General features: G+C 44.9%; 1 protein-coding gene across 1 annotated transcript in view; it reads right to left on the bottom strand.

Moving 5' to 3' along the window:
* The window catches only part of SIL1 (SIL1 nucleotide exchange factor), a 221,056-nt gene that overhangs the window by 153,540 nt on the left and 45,787 nt on the right, over positions 1-21,729 (bottom strand). Inside the window, exon 2 of the mRNA XM_040977777.1 lies at positions 11,894-12,009. Within this exon, the coding sequence (XP_040833711.1) occupies positions 11,894-11,998 (105 nt within the window). The 5' untranslated portion in view covers positions 11,999-12,009. The remainder of the gene's footprint in view (positions 1-11,893; positions 12,010-21,729) is intronic.

The raw sequence follows: 21,729 nt of genomic DNA, 5'->3' as shown, positions 1-21,729 counted from the left end.
CTCGGGCTCTATGTCAGGAGACAAAATATTTGAATCCCAATTTCTTCTGACTCTGACAAAATTGCTCTATATTTGAAGCCTTAGTTTCCACATATGTAAAGTAGTGATAAAAACAATATTCAACTCATATACTATATGAAGGACTATTTTATAAACTACTAGCCTGGTAGATGTCATGATTATTACTGACAAAGACAGTCACAGATTCCAAGTCAGATGAATCTGTGCTGTCATCCAACAGTGCCCATACAATACAGCATCATTCAGGCAGGTCAGACAGGGGTGCAACCTGGACCCTCAAACTCCTCCTATCAGTGCCTTCGGAGGCCGAGAACTCTGAGGGCATCCACCCCAGTTTGGATCTACCACATGGGATGGAAGAACCCCAAATCCTTCCTTGCAGGATCCAAGGCCGTTGGTACAACAGCCAGGATCCCTGAGCGGTCCGCAGAAACAGAAGAACAGTAAACTCCCTTCAGGACTAGGGAGAGGAGCTTTCTCTGGTCCTTACTTAGTTCCAACTTTGGATACCCATCCTCTCTGGCAATGACCATTAGGGTCGCTCCAGATCCTTCCCAAAAAAACAAACAAACAAACAAAATCAGAATAGACACAGATCAACAAGGAAATCTTAGAACCAGACAGGAAACGGTCGGTCAGTGAGAAATTCACATATACTTTACCAGGTAGGACAGAGATTAGTTACTCCTCACTAGGATATGGAAGATTTCTCTGCACACCCTTCCTAAAACAGTTCTACACCTCAGCTGTTAACATACGCCTTGCTAGAGTTATAAGCCAGTTTAGGCTATCCTAAAATCTGCCAAGTTCAGTAGAATTATGCTTCAACGCTATAGACTGCTAAATACTAAAATGAGGATAGACACGAGACAGCTGAATAATACCCTCTAGCCATTTTAAGATGTATAGAAGCTGGTTGTATATAAACTAAAATCGAAATGTCAATGAAGTAGTCACAGGATGTGGTTGAGAACTTGCATTTTTTAACATATTGCTTACTCAAAACCACATCATGTTTTAAATTGTTGTTGATGTTATGTTGGGGCTTTTAATTGATCGGAATGATATTCTAGCAGCTCTACCTTCAGACCAGAGATGGTCTCCCCAAGAAACCGCTGAATTGAAAAACAAACAAACAAAACAAACTCCTCCTATCGCTTCAACTTCTAGCCTGCGCAGACTTGAGCTCAAAGAATTGGAGCAGAGAAGAAGGCATGCTTGGGAGGCTACAGAAAAAAGACGGGCAAGAATCACCCCTTACTCTGAAGATATGGACATCAAGGACTCCCAAAAGCTCTGCTTTCTGGGGCCAGGCATCATGTCAATCCCTTTCATCATTGTATCCCCACACTCAGCTCAGGGCTGAATAAGTGACTGAACAACCCTTCTCAAGGCTGGGTATTTTTTGGAGGCCGTAAGGCTGGAGAAACCTAAAGTACTGCCTTTGGGGAGTCTGCTAAGGCCAGGCATGAGACCCATATCCAAGAATATAGATCACCATGCCTAATAAGTACCTATAGTTTAGCCTTGTTGGCCAACCCCTGGTAGAAGCACTGACTTGTAGGATTAGGAGAGCTGTGATCAAATTAACCTAAAATGTGTTGTGCAAAGACCTCAGGGGCAGGGTAGGAGTGAAGATGTGAAATGGATGTAAGAAGTAAGGTGAGCTAGATAAACACAGGGGGTGGTAGAACTGTGGGGACTGGAGCCCTCCTGCCAGCACAAAGGAAAACAGCTGCTACTCAGCAGATCCTCTGCTGTCACACACACAGTCATTCAACTTCAAGAGAAAAGAAAATGCATTTCCTTTTTTACATAAAATGCTCTTTTTTAAAACAGTAAGTGGGTCAAACCAAACACATCTAAGCTTCAAACTGCAACTCATGTTTTAATGGATATATTAGCCACACAGGTGTGGCTATAAGCAAACAATGACATTTCATTATATGAGAAGCAGAAAGAGTGTACAGTGATGATGGGAAGATTGGAGGCAGGCCTACTGTTCATCCTTCAGGCAGGGGCTAGCAGCGCCTCTTTTTTTTTTTTTTTAAGATTTTACTACCAAAATTTACAGAGCAGGTTTAAGAAAGACTAGAGTAAGACCACTCAGCCACAAGTTTCAAGCTTCAAGCTGCAGGGTGGCCAAACGCTTGAATAACAATCCCATGCTTGTCATGTCTTCTCTTGATATCATTATTGAATCCAATTTTAGTATACAAATCAAGCTGTTATTACAACTCAGTTTTGAGTTATAGGGCATATAAAGCTGGTGCTCCCCTGTTTGAAAAGCTCCCCTTCTCCACTAGTTCTAGGTGACTTCAGATGCTTTGCCCAGATAACATCTGCCTATCCTCAAAGGCTAATGACTCAGATGCACTGATTCAGACTCAATGATAGGAACATTCCCCAAGATGGACAATGCACTCAAAAGATGAGGAAGATTCCAGAAAAGACTTTGAAGAAAAATGACACTATAAGGACATGGCTACAATGATCACAGCAGCTATAATTTATTAAGCCCTCATTAGGCACTAGGTGGCTTACATGCCTCAATCCACTGAGTCTCACCTGTGAAGCAGATCCTATTATTCCCATTTTCATGCATGGTCTGCTCAAAATCACACTGCTCACAAAAGCAAAGCAGATTTGAATCCAGCCCTGCCTGGCTCCAATATTCATGAACAAAGTTTAACTCAACTGTATGTGTCTTCATGGTCAGGTATCCTAATAGTTGTACCTAGGGCTGAGAGAATAAGCCTGGGGGCCCTGAAACTGCCTTAGCATACCTACCAAGCAAAAACTGCCATCAGCCAGATGAGATGCCACAGTCTCAGACAAAGGATAAGTAAAACTAGCCTCTCTCCCAGGTAGTTCTTGAACTAGAGAGAAAGACCAAGAAGTGAGAGGCAAACCAGATCCTGGTCAGCTCTGAGGCAGATCCCAAGCTTTCGTGCTCTCTCAGTTGGTCCCCAGCACTTCCTTCTCCTGCCACAACTCCAAATATCAATTTCCTCTCAACTGATGAGTAAAAAATGCCAGCTAAGGTGTTAGCTGACAACAGCTTACTATATCACACTTTTGAATAAAAGTATTAAAAACCAAAGTCAAATCCTTGAGACAGATCCCAATTAGATCTGAGCTGAAGGCATGGGTGCTTACTCTCCAAGCTGCATGGCTGCAGCTGGGGGAACTTGAGCCGGGCCAGGCTTGAGGCTTGAGGCTTGGGATCCTAGCTCCATCCACTACTGTCATACAGTGCACAGACACTGATCTAGTCTGGGCTTGAGGCTCTAATTTTCTCCGTCCATGGCTACCATGCTAAGGGTAGATCCTGAGCAGGGCATGCTCAGGATCATGGCTCCATCCACCATCACCATACTGTGGGCAGATCCCAAGTAAATCTGGGCTGGAGGCACAGGTCCTCACTCTCCCAGCTGCATAGTTTTAGCTGGGGGAACACAGACCAGGCAGCCAAGGTGCCAATGATGCTGGGTGAAGTCCTCAGGCTGCCTGGAATTGCACTCTGAGAACTTGAGAGTGTGGGGTTACAGGGAATCTTGGGGAATGGCACAAGTGCAGATGAACAGGAACCTGAGGGTTCATGCTCTGGTGAGGAATGACTTCTCCGGGACTCCCATGGACAACGCCACTCTACTTGAAGGGCTACAATATGGAACCCACCAGAGTGTCAGAAAAGGGAATGGGTATTATGAAGCTGGAGTATGAAGCTGACAAATGCGTGAGTGAATCAGATTTGGGGGTAAAATCTGTGGGGAAGTATGTGGGTTCACCCATGTGGAACTGCTACCTCGGTTGACATGCACAAGTTCTCTGGCTGGAATCAGGCCTGGTTGGGGAGCTAAGGGGTTATCCTGGCTGGGCTGGAATTCTTACTGGTAAGTGCAAGAGACAGAATCAGGGCATTGTGCTGGGCTGAACATGGCTGCAATCTCCCTTGGCAAGGATATGGACTGTGTCTAGCGAGCTGGGCTAGACTCCAGCACATACTGGTACTCACGAGAGTCGGGCTGGGTATAGAACAGGCTGGGCTAGGTCTCAGCTCTCACTAAATCATGTGAGAGCTGTGTCTGGGCATGAACTAGGTGTGGATGGGCTTCAACACCCAACAGTAAATACCAGAAAGGGTATAGAATGATTGGGCAAGGACACAGTCCCTGCCAGGACAACAGGTAGACAAAGTCAACCTGGGCCAGGGACCCACTGGTGTGTACAAGTTCTGCCATTGGACGGAGATGGGATAGAGGAGCTTAGTGAACTCCTTTGTCAGATCGCAGCCCCTGCAAGTAAGCGCAAGAACCAAAACAAAAAGCAACCCAAACAAGGCCAGGTTACAGTATGCGCCAGCATACTTGTAAGTCAGGTCTGGGGTTGGGCCAGGCTGGGCCAGTTCATAACACCCACTGGCAGATCTGAGAACCAGATGGGGTGCAGCAAGGGTGAGTTGGGCCACATCACTAGCCAGTTCACACTGGGGCCAGAAGGTGTAGATGCCGAGGTGAGATGAGTCATGCCAGTCTGGAGACAGACAGTGGGTACCAGGTTTGTGAGTCCCAGAGACAGAGAGTCCTTTTGGCCCACCTGCAAGGTGGGTGCTGGATCCATGAGCCCCAGGAGTGTGGGTCTGGTGGGGCTTGGATCACCTGGTCCAGGTCTACCTGCATGCTGGGTATGGGATCTGTGAGCCCCTGCGGTGGGGGGTCCATCAGGGCCTGGGTTTCCTGGCCCTATCTGCATGGTGGGTGCTGGGTCCATGAGTCCTGGGGGTGAGGAGTCCAGTGGGTCCCAGGTTACATGGTCCAGGACCTTGGGCCTATGTGTGTGATGGGGAACGGATCCATGAGCCCCAGGAATTGGTGGGGTCCAGAAGGGCCTGGGTCTCCTGGCCCAGGTCACCAATCCCTGGTAAATCAGCCCTGCCTGTGCAGTGGATGCTGAATCCATGAGTCCCAGGGTAGGGATACAGAAGGTTCTGGGTCTCCTCCAGAAGTCACCTGGCTCACTTGTATAGTGGTTGCTGAGTCCGTGAGCCCCAGGGGTAAGGAGTCCTGTGGGGCCTGGGTTGCCTGGCCCAGGTCCATGAGCTCACCTAGGATAACTGGTCCTCCTTAGTGTAAAGGATGGAGTGCTGGATGACAGGCCATGGTGCACGTACAGGACATGGTAGCCCACTGGGGCCTGCAGAGGACATCTGGTACCATAACAGAGAATGGAGAACAGAACATATGGACAATTACCTCAGCCAGCCAGAGGATGACAGCAAATATCTAGGCAGCCAATGGACATTGGAAGGGATTCCTCATCCATTTCATTACTATCGCATCCACCTAGGCAGAACTCTTGGAGCATGTACCAAATTGTGACCCTGGGTTGATGTCAGGTGGCCCTTTCCTAATCCTCACGTACAGGGATAGTTGGGAGACTGGATATGGCCTATCCCCTTATCTCCTCCCCTTTCCTCCAGAAATGGAAAGAAACACAATGTTTGGAAACAATGATCACACCCACTTCTTCCTAACCCTAGATCCTTCCCACCCTAATCAATTATATAATCATTAAAAAAAAAAAAGCCTTCAAGACACAACAGAATTAATGCACCTGTACTGGCAAGCTGACAAATAATGATAAAGAATGCCAGGGACCATTTGGGAACAGGAACCATTCTGGCACAGTCTAAGTTAAACAAAGCAGCAACACTATAAACAACTGATATTTACTGACCACAGTATGTGTGTATGTGTGTGTGTGTATACACATACATGTGTATATATATACATACCACACACATATACACAGTACATATATATACACACACAGACACGTAATGCACACTAAAACTTTGATAGCCTCAAGTACTTGAACCATCACCTGCTGTACCCACCACTCCACCCCCCAAACGCACCCCAGGGTGCACATTAGCAGGGAGCTAGGTCAACAATATCATAACCAGGACTTGACCCAGGCACTCTGATATGAGATTTGGGCAATCCCAAATGGCATCTTCACTGCTCTACCATTGCCCACCACTCAGCAATTCTGTGAAGGCCAGTAACACACATCCATCAGCTTCTCCACTTCACCATGTGACATCCCAGGGAGTGCCACAGACAGGATGAAGCTGGCTCAAGATCATTCTCCAACACACATAGCCAATCTTTCCTGAGCAGACACTCTGTGACACAAGCATTGCATGGGGCATTTCCAGGTCATCAGGAGCACCTGCCTATCATCCAGGCTCTGGAATATAACCACTCCCACCTCTAATACATTTTCACGTTGGGAGTATTGTTAACTATATAATTTGGATTTTACGTACCATCAGGGCAGTAATTTTTGTGGTATGAAAGAAAAGATGCTTCAGCTCCTACTTGTGCTTACCACATGATGAAAGATTATGACAAATGGCTGCAGCTTAAGAACAGACATAAGGATAAAAGCAGCTTCTGTTGATGAAAGTCAGTATTAACATTTTTCTGAGACTAGGCTCAACAGAGCTAATATAAATGGGCCAGCATAATTATGGCTCTGAAAGCTCATCTATCTAGTTGGACTATTATCCAAAAGGGACTTACTAACACACAGTTCTTAAGTAAATTCATCAGCATGCTTTTGCGAACTGTGCATCTGATAAAGCTCACCATGGGGAGCCCAGGGATTCTCATGCACTGCTAGTTTGGAAGGGGACACAATCCTGATCTCTCAAGACTCTTGGGTGCTTTTCTGGCCCATTCTACTGCCAAACCATGCCAGAGACAGCCCCAACCTCATGCTGCAGCCAGTCACACCTTCAGGGACCCCTGGGATCCCCTTCACATTGTCCTTGAAGAAACAGCCAAAAGTCAGCACCAACAGATCTAGGAGAACATTAAAGGCTCAAAAGGATTCGTGACTCCTAACTGTACATTCTCTCCTGCTCCACAAAGTGGGGGAAAAGGCAGAGAAAAAACAAATGACTTCAGAGAGAAGAGGAAGCTTGCCATGAGCCAGAGGTGAACCTCTGCTGAGCTAGATTGTTATTAAATTTATCACAATTGTCATTTGCACTTCAAGAGCTTCTGGCTCCAAAGCCTCCAGTGCTTTGCACAACATTTAGTGGAAACCCTGGGGGTTGAAGAACATGGCCAGGGGAGGATGAAACTGTCAGAGCTGACAGTTAGAGCTTCTTGAGGGGGAGGACAAGGAGGGCACTGGGAGCTGGTCAAGGGCAGGCTGCTGCTGGCACAGGCTGGGGAAACAGGGCCAGAAGCCTTGTGCTGCAGCCAGGTCAGGCTCTGGACCTTCTTGGACATTCTCCTCCAGCCTGTGTCAATGACGGAAGCCCCAAGCAATAAATGAGGTCTAGGTTAATGAAGAGAGGTATGGAAAGAATAGGAATAAAATGACAGAGGGAAGGAGAACAAAGACAGACTGAGAACACAGAGAGGAGGAGTAGAGGAAGTAGCAGTCTTACTTGGAACTGATGCTTACCACCCAGCACCCAGTTCCTGGGGGAAATCTGACTGTGTGACTTTGACAACGATATTGAATAATTTTTTTCAACACTGTTTTTTCATTCATCTGGATTCCATATCTTCCCATTCATTTGGAAAGCTACCACTGCCACATATATATTCACATATATTCAATCTATATGAAATTTGATAAACACCTACACACATTTATAAAGCCTTTTTTCAGTAACAGTAAACTGTGTATATTTGCCTTTCCTATACCAATTATATAGCCTGAAAATTAGGACAGTTTATATACATTTGATCTTCTTGGAGCAAGTATCCCACTTTGAAATACCTTTTGCTGTATTTTTAATACTGTTTACATAGTTGAGAGGGACGCATGTCCATGTGGGCCTCTAATTAGGATGGGGAGGGTCAGGTATGGAGGAAGATGGGTGAGACCTATGTTTCAGGTTGTTTTTTTTTTCCCCTGTGTCTGCTGGGGAAGAGAGGGCACTCCTTGCTGTCAAACTACATTAGCACCCAGGGATGAGAACAGTCATTTGATGATGCCCTATAGACCCCAATATGGGGAAGTGTTATAAGGATGTTACTGGAGTGATTTTGATAGTTCTGAGAAGGTTAGTTTCATTGTTCCAGGGTTGAGAAAATCTTTCTAAGGACTATTGCTTAACCAAGTCTACCTTAGCACATTCACAGACCCAGGAACAAGTAGCAAAGCTTGGCCAGGAGATATGCTGGTACTCCTGAGAGCCAGGTTGGGTGTAGAACAGGCCAGCCTAAGGTCGACTCCCACTGAACTATGTGAAAGCTGTGTCTGGGAGACCAGGTATCGCTGAGCTGCAACAACCAACAAGAACCAGAATAGGTGCAGCTCGTTGAGCAAAGCCATTGTTCTTGGCAGGGCAGGAGGTAAACAAATGATCCACTGGTGTGCGCAAGAATTGCCACTGGGAGGAGACTTGATAGAGGAGTTTGGGAAACTTCTTCATCAGGACACAGTCCCTGCAGGTGAGTGCAAGAAGTAAGGCAAGGAGCAGCCCAAACAACGCCAGGTTACAGTATTCTCCAGCATGCATATGGGTCATGTCTGGGGACAGACCATTCTGGGCTAGGACATAACACCCATTGGCAGACCTGAGAACCAAGCAGGGGGCAGGAGGAGTCAGATTAGGCTGCAACACCAGCCAGTTCACATTAAGACTGGGACAACAATCAGACTGGGCTGGGACAGGCTGCAACACCCAATAGTAGGAGCTGGAACAGGGGCAGACTAGACTAGGCCAGACTGTGCAATAAAACTATGGATGCTGAGGTGAGGCAAGTCATGCCAGCCTGGGCCAAGTGGATGTTAGTTCACTGAACCCAAGGGTTGGGGGAATCTGACATGGCTTGGGTAACCTCGCCCGGGTCCGGAGGCCCACACACTAGGTGGGTAGTGGTTCATGAGTCCCAGGGGTGGGAGATCTGGCGATGCTTGGGATGCCTGTCCTGGGTCTTTGTACTTGCCTGCAAGAACATGTCCTACTTAATAAAAAAGGTGGAGCAGTGGATACAGGTCCTATTGTAAAAGGAGAATATGGCAGCTCATTTGGTGCTGTAGCAGGACAGAACTAACCGACCAACCAAACCGTTGATGACAGCAAAAAATCTAGGCAAATGGAGCCAATGGACATTGGGAGAGTGACATCATCCTCAGATCAGTGAAATTGGCAGCATTTCAGAACGATCAAAGCCAACTGGACAGAACCCTCAGGATATGCACACATTGAGAATCTGGGTTGATATGAGGTGCCAGCTCCGCATCCCTGGGTACCTGGGACATGTGAAAAGTCACAAGTAGTTCCTCCCTTTGCTATTTCTTATTCTTTCTGGGGAAGGGGAGAGACAAAGAGTACATTCAATTTCCCCTAAATCTCAATCCTTTCCCCCGATACACCATGTAATCATTATTAAAAAATGAAATTTACATTAAAGAAAAGAAAAAGACAAATAGGGGCTTGAAAGTGATACAGCCAGCTGAGCCACTGCCTAGAATGACAGCATTCCATTTGGGCACCAGTTTGAGTCCAGCCACTCTGCTTGCAATCCAGCCTAATGAGTTTGTGAAAGCACTGGAAGGTGTCCTGCATGATAGCCTGGTGGCTAAATCTTGTCTTGCATATGCCACGATTCCATTTGGGCACCAGTTAACATCCCAACTACTCCACTTCCCATCCAGCTCCGTTTGTGGCCTCTGAAAGCAGTAGCAGATGACCCAACACTTTGGGACCCTGTATCCATGTGGGAGACCCAGAAGATGTTCCTGGCTCTTACTTGGGATCAGCTCAACTCCAACTCTAAATCTAACTTTCCAATAAAAATAAATACATCTTTTTAAAAAAAAATGGGCATTTGATTGTTTGTGTTTGTTTGTTTTGAGGGGGGCTCCGGAGCGACCGTGATGCTCATTGCCAGAGAGGATGGGGATTCAAAGTTGGAACTAAGTAAGGACCAGAGAAAGCTCCTCTCCCTAGTCCTGAAGGAAGTTTGCTGTGCTTCTGTGTCTACAGACTGCTCAGGGCTCCTAGCAAACAAACAAACAAAATCAGAATAGACAGAGAACAAGGAAAGTTTAGAACCAGACAGGAAACGGTCAGTGAGAAATTCACATATACCTTACCAGGTAGGACAGAGATTAGATACTCCTCACTGGAAAATGGAAGATTTCCCTGCACACCCCTCCTAAAACAGTTCTACACCTCAGCTGTTAACATACGCCTTGCTAGAGTTATAAGCCAGTTTAGACTATCCTAAAATCTGCCAAGTTCCGTAGAATTATGCTTCAACACTATAGACTGCTAAATACTAAAATGAGGATAGACACGAGACAGCTGAATAATACCCTCTAGCCATTTTAAGATGTATAGAAGCTAGTTGTATATAAACTAGAATCAAAAAGTCTATGAAATAGGGCCCGGCGCGGTGGCGCAAGTGGTTAAAGGTCCTCGCCTTGCACGCCCGGGATCCCATATGGGCGCCGGTTCTAATCCCGGCAGCCCCGCTTCCTTTCCAGCTCCCTGCCTGTGGCCTGGGAAAGCAGTCGAGGACGGCCCAAAGCTTTGGGACCCTGCACCCGCGTGGGAGACCCGGAAGAGGCTCCTGGCTTTGGATCGGCATAGTATCGGCCCGTTGCGCTCACTTGGGGAGTGAATCATCGGACGGAAGATCTTCCTCTCTGTCTCTCCTCTCTGTATATCCGCCTTTCCAATAAATAATAATAAAAATAAATCTTTAAAAAAAAAAAAAAAGTCTATGAAATAGTCACAGAATGTGGTTAAGAACTTGCATCTTGGGCCCGGCACGATGGCGCAGTCGTTAAGGTCTTCGCCTTGCATGCCTGGAATCTCATATGTGCACCAATTCTAATCCCGGCAGTCCCTGCCTGTGGCCCGGGAAAGCAGTCGAGGATGGCCCAAAGCCTTGGGACCCTGCACCTGCGTGGGAGACCTGGAAGGAGGCTCCTGGCTTTGGATTGGCTCAGCTCCAGCCATTGCGGCCACCTGGGGAGTGAATCATCGGATAGAGATCTTCCTCTCTGTCTCTCCTCTCCGTATATCCGCCTTTCCAATAAAAATAAAATAAACCTTAAAAAAATAACTTGCATCTTGTAACATATTGGTTACTCAATACCATGTTAATTAATTCCATAATGTTGTAAATTGTTGTTGATGTTATGTTGGAGCTTTTAATTGATCGGGAAGATATTCTGCCAGCTCTACCTTCAGAGCAGAGATGGTCTCCCCAAGAAACCGTTGAATGTATCTGGACAATTAAATGCTGGACTCTCTGCTTCGTATATGCTTACAATGAAAGAATCTCAACAGAATTTGATCTGTAATACTGCAACAAGGTGGAGGAATCCACCATGGGGGGAGGGTATGGGGAGGAATTGGGGGAATCCCAAAGCCTTTGAAACTGTGTCGCATAATACAATGTAATTAATTTTTTAAAAAAAAGAACTAGAATAATGAATTAAACACATCAATTTAAAAAAAAGCGGGGGCATTTGAAAACACACCAAGTCCCTGGGTCCCCCCCGCCACCCAATATGGGAGATAAGAACAGATTTCCACGTTCCATTTGGGGAGTGAACCAGCAAATGGAAAATATTTCTCTCTCATTTGCTCCCGCCTCCTCTTCTTCCCTTTCTGCCTCATTTTTTCAAATAAATAAATCTTGAAAGAAAGAAGAGGAGGGAGAGGAGGGAGAAAAGGGAGAGGAGGGAATGGAACAGGAGGGAGGAAATGGGGGAAGAGAGAGGAAGCAGCGAGCCTGCCTCCTCCTTTAGCAACCCTGACAAAATGGAGGGTTTCTCAGAACTTATCAAAGAGCTTTCCTATCTGATGTAAGACACTTACCAGGTTTTGACGACTGAGACAGAAGGTGAAACAGGAGGCCATCAGCAACCCAAACAGCATGCCCAGAGGAGCCATCTTAGATGGTGGCAGGTTCTGGGAGGCCATAGTTAAGAGACCTGAGGGTACACATATAGAAAATGGCTTGTTATAAAAATCTGACCCCTGATTCCTCTATGATTCCTACAACAACACTCAGTAAACATACATCAGAAATTTCCTGTATGGATCTTCTACCACTTCTAGATAAATCTGAAGCCTCTATCTCCCATAACAAGTCCAGGTATGCAAGGGAAAATATATCCTGGTTAGATCATATAACAAACCAAGACTCCTGCATGAGCTATATAACACCCCTGGTCCCCCATTTCCCCACTAACAAAGTATCAGATTGTGAGATGGAAACTAACCAACTGATCTAAGTGTACATAAACCTTTGTACTTATCAATTCTTAAACCACACCAATTATATTTGAAGACAGATGACATAGTACCCCCCAAGCCAGCAAACTTCAATATTCCCAAGTTGAAAATCTTCCACAACATTTTCTGAATGTCTAAACAAACCAAAGAAGACATAAGAAGGTCATTCCATGTTCATTGATTAGATACTTAAGATGATAGTACTATTCAATGCTACTCAATGAATATTCAGATTCAGTGCAAGCTCTATCAAAATCCTCAGAAACGAAGAAACTCACCCTGGAATTTAAATGAAATTTCAAGAGGTGTATAATATTCAAAACAATTTTTAAAAATGTTATAAGTCTTATATTTCCTGATTTCAGAACTTATTACAGAGCTATGGTAATTAGAAACATGGTATTACATTATAAATCATTGGAATAGAATGAAGAACTCCAAAATAATCACCTATATGGTCAATTAATTTCTAACAAAGATGCTAAGACACTTCAATGGGGAAAGGTGTCTTCAATAAACAGTGTTGTACAGCAGGTATTCATATGTGAAAGAGTAAAGCTGACCCTTCCCTTACACCACAAATAAAATGCACTCAAAGTGATTCAAAGAGCTAACCATAAAACAGAAAATATGGCGGAATTTTCAGGCACATGAATTTTGGATAGCAAAACACACAAAAAAATGAATTGAACTTCATCAGAGTTAAAAAGTTTTGTATCTCAAAGGATTTATTAACAAAGTGAAAAGACAACACAGAAAAAGGCAGAAAATATTTGTAATTCACATATCTGCTAAGTATAAAGAACCCCTAGATCTTAACAATAAACAAAAATAGGCAACCCAAATTAAAGGATGTGAATACACACTTCTCCAAAGAAAATATAGCAATGGCCAATGGGAACATGAAAGAATCTCAACACCATTAACCATTAGGGAAATGTAAATCAGAACCACAAAGATGAGCCACTCCACACCTACAAGGTCAGCTATAATTTTTAAAAAGTAAAATAACAAGTATTTGATGGTTACACATTACCAGTAGAAATAAAATGGTGTAGTCACTATAGAATACAGTTGGGTAATTCATTCAAAAACAAATTAGAGAAATACTGTATGTCTAAGCAATTATACTCATGGATATACACCAGAAAGAAATGAATAGAAGACTCAAATATTTGTACATCCATACCCAACACAGCATCATTTACAATAGCCAAAACGTGGAAACAACCCAAGTGCCTGTCCAGAGATGAATGTACCAAAAAATGTATTACCCACACACAATGGAATACCACTGAACCATGAAAGGAATCAAATCATGATACCACATATTGCCACAACATGAATGAACATCAAAAACACCACACTAAAAGAAGCCAGATACAAAAGGATGGATATTCTATGGTTCCACTCATATAAGTACATTAGAAATCAAAATTTGTTTCAAAAACAAAGTAAACTAGAGGTTGTTTTAGAACGAGGGGACAGTAATATTGATAACAACAGTCACAACAGGTACAGAATTTCTCACGAGGATAGTCATTTGCTGAATAATAGAACACATGTACAACCATCATCCTGTGAGACTATATTGGTCAATTCTATGACCAAGTGACCTCACAAACACCACAATGTCATAGCGCAACACTTTACACATCTGTGACAACACTTGTGTAAATCAACCCACCCACCACACTGTCAACTGCATAAGAGGATTATACACACTCTATTGATGTTTTTATTCTTAGAGTGTACTCCATCTACTTAGTAAACAAAGGAGTTGACTGTAAAGCAGTCAGCTGTGTTATGGTGACAGCAACCACACACATTTCATGTGTCTCCAGGCTGCATCGAGCAGCCAGACTGCATAGCTGACCTCTGCCATCCAGGTTTGGGTTGCACATGCTATGATGTACACACAACTAAGCAATAACTAACAACACATCTCTCAGAGCATGTTCCCATTGTTAAATAAAGCTTGACAGTAATGGAAAGACTGTGATCAGTAAGTGAGTGGCAACCAAGAAACCAATCCAAACAGGCAAATAATCTAGGGAAGAAGAAAAAGTAAAATAAGCCAAGGTAGGAGATAACGAAACAAGACTCTTACAAAAATTCAAAATGTGCTTTTAGCCCTCAACCTCACCAAAGGTTCTCAGCTGTAATACATATCATTCTGCAGTTTACTCAGTACGAATTTTAATGCTGAATTAATTACAGGGAGGCATCTCTGAAGAGTGTACTGTTTACCTTCCCTCTCCTACTTCTGCCTGTCTCGTCCCTGTTCCATCTCAATAAATCAGTCTTGGGGTAAGACTGCAGTGGGGCCCAAAGCCTTGTCTGAATCCACTCTCAGAGGCTGCCTCGCCTCAGCACACACCTTCTCAAGAGCAGAAAGAAACTTTCCCTAAGGACATCTGCAGCCACAAAGAGAAACAGCCCTGCTGGCCCGCACTGTGCTAAAAAAGCACAGCCAAATGGGAAAGCAAAGGCTTGGGTGCTAAAAATAGCTGCTACACTCACCCAGCAGCAAAAGCCTTTGCTTTCTGCCAGCCCCTCCCCACCCCCTTTCTGTCAACAAAATGGAACAGCTGAGCGCCACAGAAGCTTCCCCAGCAACCTGGCTCCCTGAGGGCACCAATCACATGGAAAGGCAGGAAGTTCACAGTACCGCACCAGATTCTGGACAGGTGCCTGACCACGTGTGAGTGTGAGCATGCGAAGGGCCAGGCTGCATGAGGTTGAACAAGAGACAGAGGTTGCCACATCAGGAGGGAGAGGATAGGGAGGCCTCGTCAGAGGTTGCTTCAAGCAGGCACATCACTGGAGCTTCCTCTAATGCTGTGAGCCCCCATACTTCTACAGCCTTGGTTTGCTGGAGGAAAGGAATAGAAGTGGGGGACTCAACAGCATTGTCTAGATGGCAGCACAATATAACATGACATAACTCTGCAAGCAACAGGCCTCCCTTCCCCACCAAAAGAGGGTTTGTGTGTCAGTGAATACACACACAGAGGCAAATCTCTTCTCACAGCCAGGGACAAACACCAAAACTTAGTGATGAGGGAAAAGGAACAGGAAGAGATAAACAAACAGGAAGATGTGAAGGGCAAGTAAGACAAATGTGCAGAATGAACAGGTCCAGAAGGACTGAGGCAGAAGAGGTCAGGGGAGCAGATGCATAAACAGCAGCTTCCCTACCTCCAGGAGTGGAAAGGGAGTGGAGGCTGAGAAAAAGGTAGCCCACAGGGCTCCTGGCAGCCTCCACCTCTAGCATGCACAGACTAACACCAATAGAAGCATTTTCTGCCAACACTTAGGATGAGATTAATTCACAAATAGATCTCTCATCTCTTCCAATGACTCCACATGGACTGCACACCAGACCTGTTTATTGCATCCATATAATCTTTCACAAAATAAAATTGGGAAGAGGGGTAGAGAGTGGGAGAGAGAACTGGAACTAAGAAGACATCTAGGTAAAGTCAGGCTGAGAAAAGCATGTGGAACAGCTTCCATGATCCCCAGGGGCATCCAGAGAATAGATACACAGTGCAGTACTCAGACACAGGCACAGTGTCCTCTGTCCACTTAAGGTCTGTCCTATAACCATGTCTCCAGCCTTTGGTCCTTAAGAAGTAACAGGTGGGGTTGGCATGTGGCATGGCAGATAAAGGCAATAGCCGATATGCCTACATCCCATATGGATACCAGTTCATGTTCCAGCTGCTCCACTTTGATTCCAGCTGCCCAAATTCCAATCTAGGTCCCTGATAATGGCTTAGGAAAAGCAATGAAAGATGGCCCAACTGCTTCAGCCTCTGTCATCCAAATGGGAGACCTGAATAAAGCTCCTGGCTCTTGCCTAATACAGCCATCTGGGGCAATGAACCAGCTGATGGAGATCTCTTTTTTCTGCCTTCTGGGCCTGTAACTCTTTTAAAAATAAATGAATAAATATCTTTTTTAAAAGAGTAGTATGAGGAGAAACAGATTTGGCCCTGCTCAAGCTGAGGGAGAGAGAGAAGGAAAGGAGCAGCAACACCCAGCTTCATCCTGCCAAGTTGAGACACTATCAAGTTGGACCAAGAAAGCATCAGCAGTAAAGAAAACCTCAGTCACCACCCAACTTGGAGCATCCACTTCAGGCACTCCTGGACTAAAGCCGATGCCCTCCTCATACCACTTACCATCCACAAACTGTTCACTGGAGCATCAGCACCCTGCAGAGTAAACGTTCCCATCATTCTGGACTCCCAACTGAGGACAACCCTGCATCTTCACTTTTATGCCTTGTTGTGACTTACAACATCATCACACAGTCCAGAAAGGAAAATGTACTTCAGTGTTCCACCAGTAACTCCTTAAGTATTCTTGGGTTTCAGAAGAAAGGGATAAGGTACTTGAAACACTCATTTTTCTAACAAAAATGCCTGTATACTGTACCTCTACTTAAACAGAGGCTGGATGCTCTCCACAATCTGTATTTCCCAGCCTACTGTGGCCAGAGTGGATGTCTGGGGAGCAGGTGGGAGGAGGCACCTACACCCTGTTGCTCCTTCACCTTGCATGGCTGCCCCTCAACTCGGACACAATTGGGGGAGTGCCTTGGACCCATGGAAATACGACATCCTCTATACCTTCCATCTTCTCTTCAGAGAAGAAAACAGAAGAATGTCATGTGAATGGCAAGAAGCCAATAGAGAAGGGAGGAGGAGACCACTGGGCCTTAGGCAGCTACTCAGCACTGGCAGACCCCAGGAACGGTGGCTGCTATTGAATTGCAGAAAGGAAAGCAAAGGAAAGGCCCTTAGAGCTCTGCCTTGTGAAACATTAGCTTTATCTATATTGTTCTACCAAGTCTTCTGGAAAAGTAAAAAGGAAAAAATTCCTACTTCCATTTTATAAGGAAGAAATTGAAACAAAAACACAAAAACATCAGGGAGAAAGTACATCACATGGATTTAGAGGCAGACAGATGTAACAACAAATCTTGGATCTGCCAACCTGTAAAATGGGCACAATGAGAGCTCCTACTTCAAAGAGCAGAATGGAAGATTATATAAAGCAGGACAAGGAAAGTGCCTATTATAATAGCCATAGCCATCCAGAACCAGGCCGGGCATCTTGCAGTCATTCTCCAGAATTCATCCCTACCAGATCAACATGCTCTCCAGTTGGCCCAGTGCCTCCAACTTAGACCAAAGTCTTTTGTTGAGTAATTACTCCCAGGAGATAAAGGAAATTGATCTTCAAGGAGTACACCCAAAACTGGAAGCGAATATTCCCCAGCCAGTTTTCTGAGTCCCAGAGCAGACCCAGTCCACTTAGTGCTTTCCCCAGCATAATGGCAACCAGAGACAGACACGCAGTATGCATAACTGCCAGCTGCATGAACAGCTGTAACACAATCCCCTGCCTTGCAAACTGAAGGTTAGAGGATAAACTCTTTTCATAGACACACATTCATTATTATTTATGGGCTGCACAAACTCATACACACAGTCACTCACCTCTGCACAAACAGAAGCTCACCGCCTAATTTAAGTAGATAAATATGAAGCTGAAGAAACAATGCAGAGAGGACACTGAAAGGACAGCACAGCAAGGGAGAACAATGTGCAGAGGCTTGGGAAAAGAACTGGAATTTTAACGAATAATGTGAAGGACAAGAGAAACAGTGGTCAGGCAAACAGACCTCTTCCCTATAAGACACAAACTAAACAGAAAGTCAAGAGGTAGACAGCAAATAAATGGAAAAAGCCTCTGAATAGCAAACAATAAGTGGTTTCTAATTGCAGCCCAGTCCTATCTGGCAAGGAGGCTAGACTAAAAATTCACTGAACCACTGGTCAACTGTGCAGGTAAGACAGTATTTGTCTTCTAAGTACCGAAGTCATGCTTCCAGTCAAGAAAATGGGCTCAAACCCAACGTATCCAAGATAAAAAAAGATTAGAGGAGACTATTAAAGGCAGAAGGTTCACAATGAACCAAAGCCTCAACCTGTCTATAGAGCTACAAGGCCAAAATCTATCCACTCTACCTCTCTGCAAGAGAGAGCTCAAGGAGAAGCCTTTCTGATAACAGTACAGGGGCAGGTGCTGGTCCTACCGGAAAGCACTGGGAGTCAAGAAGGGTTCCTCCACAGGCCCAGCTAGGACTGCGACCCTGGAAGGAGAACAACAGGAATAGGATGAAAGAGGAAAGGCAGTTAGGGGTGAGACAGGATTTCTGATTCTTAATACTCCAAGAGGTGGGAGACAGAGCTACCCTCCTTTGACGCAGTGGGTAAGAGTGTAGATCTCCTAGGAGATAGCTGGGCAGGCATTCATCTAAGATGTCACTTGGGGTACCTGTGCTCCCTGTCCAAGTTCCTGGGCTCACATTCCAGCACTGTTCTTGATTTTGGCTTTCTGGAGGTAGCAGATGATGGCTTAAGTATTTAGATCCCTGTTCCGCAACATGGGAAACCTACATTTCCTAGCTATAGAGTTTGACTCAATCAAAAATTGTTGCAGGCTTTGGGCAATAAACTGGCCCAAATAGTTCTCTTTGGGGAAACAGTTCTCTTTGTCTCCCTGTCAAAATTTAAAAATAAATACATGAGGGCCCAGTGCGATGGCACAGTGGTTAAGGTCCTCACCTTAAACGCCCGGGATCCCATATGGGCGCCGGTTCTAATCCTAGCAGCCCCGCTTCCCATCCAGCTCCCTGCCTGTGGCCTGGGAAAGCAGTTGAGGATGGCCCAAAGCTTTGGGACCCTGCACCCTCATGGTGATGACAGATTGATTGATTTTTGAGATCCCATTCATTCTCTAAATGACCACAACTGGGACTGGGCCAGAAACCCTATCCAGGTCTCTTAAAAGTGGCAGGGATCCAAAAATTTAGACCATTATCAATTACCTTCCCAGGTACATTAACAGGAAGCTGGATTGAAAGTGGATCAGCTGGGACCCAAACCAGCACTCTGAGATACTGGCATCACAAGCGACAGCTTAACTGACTGTATTACAATGCCAATCCTAATGATGTTTCTTTATAGCAAATGAAAAAAACTCAAACAGTGAGCGGGGCTTGACTAAACAAATCAGCAAGTGACCATGTGAACTACTGGTCAGTGTACTTTCCATTAGACACTATACCATAAAGCTCCCTGAGAAACAGAGTAATCAGCCTGTGTCTGATGGCAACAACCAAGGTTATCAGAGGCACCATTCCATTCCACTGTAGCAGACTTCAACCATATCTCCCCAGCTAGCTGTGTGACTTTGGCCTAGATGTTTAACCTGTCTGCATCACAATTCTGTCATCTATAAAAGGGCTCAAGAGTTAACTATTCTACAGTATAATTATCCATATCAAACAAATTCATATAGAACAAGCAGTACAATGCTTCACACAAAATGAGGGCTTAAGAAGCTTGAAGCACTTGTTGCTATTATTAGAGAAAATGCTGAGTAAAGGATAGGACAAGCAGAAGCAGTGAGGGCTTAATCTCCACACAAAACTGTCTTCTGTTTTGACAGCCAAGCCCTTCCTTAGAGCCCAGCTTCTCAGAGCCACAAGCCTGCCCACACACCTGGACAACACTCTGGGTGGCTACAAACACATTTCCACTAAAACCGTTACGCAAAGCTAGCTGGCTCTGTATCTGTGAAAGCTGACCAAAACCAGACACTTCAGAGCCCAACTTCCTGATGAGTCAGACCTGTTTCCAAATTCCTGCCACTGCTCTCCCACCTACAAGGGGAGTGGTGAAGGAGGGCAGGGGCAGCCAAAGTAAAGCAGGCCTAGGCTCTGAGATCACCCTAGACAAAGGCAGCAGGCAACAGGAGTATGAGTCCCAGGACTTTTTCCCATCCCTTTTAAAACGACAATTGGATTCCTGAACAGGAGGCATAAAGGGCTTTTTCTATAGCCTGCTCCCAAAGAAAACCAGGAGAGTTCACTTACTCATCCTTCCACCACAGTCAGGACAGAAAAGGATCACAGCTTACTTCTCTCCTCTGCTGTCTCTAAGCTCCCAGAGAACATCACACCTTACTGAGAATCAAACAGGGAAGAAGCAAAGGACTTCCAGTCCAGAGATCCAAAAGGACATCCTACCAATCAGTAAGCACCCAGTTCTTTATTCTGTAACATGATGGGTAATAAGCATTCAGCGAAAGTCATACTTTGGAAACAAGCACCACACAAAGCCATTTCCAGATGCACCTCAGCCCCCTGTGCACACTGGGCACCAGCCCAGAAGAGAGAACACACAGCGGATACCACCACTGCCCTCAGGTAGTTGATGTCCTATTCAAAAGCAGTAGGTAAGGTAGCCATCTCCATCTGAGTCTCAGTACAATTATTAAACATAAAGCCCCCCAAAGGAGTGTTCCATGAGAAAATGAATACTGTTCTGGGTAACTTGAAACATAAATTTCAACTTCATAATGATGAAGTAACAACTAGGGTTCTCCTTAAACTAACTGTGTAGCCCCAAGAAGAAATATTTACATACAGAAAACTTAGTGGTAATGCAAGGATGGGTCACCAAGCCAGGAACACACCAACACCACACTAGCAATGAACATGTCTCCCAGGTGTATCAGTGGCTGAACCATTATATTTTATTTTGTTTCTAACACGTCTGAGTTCCTAAGACTATTTATAATACCAGATCCTTAAAATCTTGAAAGGGACATGAATTCTAAAGTGTACACATTTACATATGTGGGCAGAAACACAAAAATCAAATGCTTCTCAACACAGCTCAGAGAGCCATAACTCACGGGTTTCACAATCCCACCTAACGCCCAAAGAAAATCAGGGAGCCAGCTCTAAGAGATAGTGGGAGGCTGGGTAGGTAGCCAAGAAACAAAGAAATCTAAACTCAGCACTTGGCACGACAATTAAGGAGCCGAAGATTTTAAATGTATTGTTTCTGACTCTAAATATGTCTACATTTATTACCAATTTGAGATCAGAAACCACATTTAGTGCTGTCGTGACCATGCACTAAAAATGTTAAGCAGAATATTGCCTAGGAAACAGCAGCCTTTCCTGCTGTGGCAACCCTACTTCAGAGCCACCTCTGCCACATTTCTAGTGCTCTCCATCCTGGGCTTTGCTTAGAGCCCAGTTAGATACACAGTAGCCATTGTGCTGCCAAGGTTTGCATCTGAAAAGGCAGCAACAAGAACCAGAGCTAGGGATCACACAAGCACCTCATCCTCTCAAAGGCTGGTAGTCAAGTCTGATTTCTCAGGTCTGTAACAACCACAATCCACCTGACTAGGAAATCAACAACGGAAGAGACAATTGACTGCTTAAATTCACTGCTTTGTTTTCACTGACCAACAATGTGCCTGAGACTCAAAAAAAAAAAAAGTATCTGTTGATTGAATGGGATCAACATTTGATGGGG

The sequence above is a fragment of the Ochotona curzoniae genome, unplaced genomic scaffold (assembly GCF_017591425.1).
Source record: "Ochotona curzoniae isolate NIBS_2020 unplaced genomic scaffold, NIBS_Ocur_1.0 contig_1, whole genome shotgun sequence".
Classification (NCBI taxonomy): Eukaryota; Metazoa; Chordata; class Mammalia; order Lagomorpha; family Ochotonidae; genus Ochotona; species Ochotona curzoniae.
Note: the sequence above shows the minus strand (reverse complement) of the source record. Positions and strands in the feature narration are given on the sequence as shown.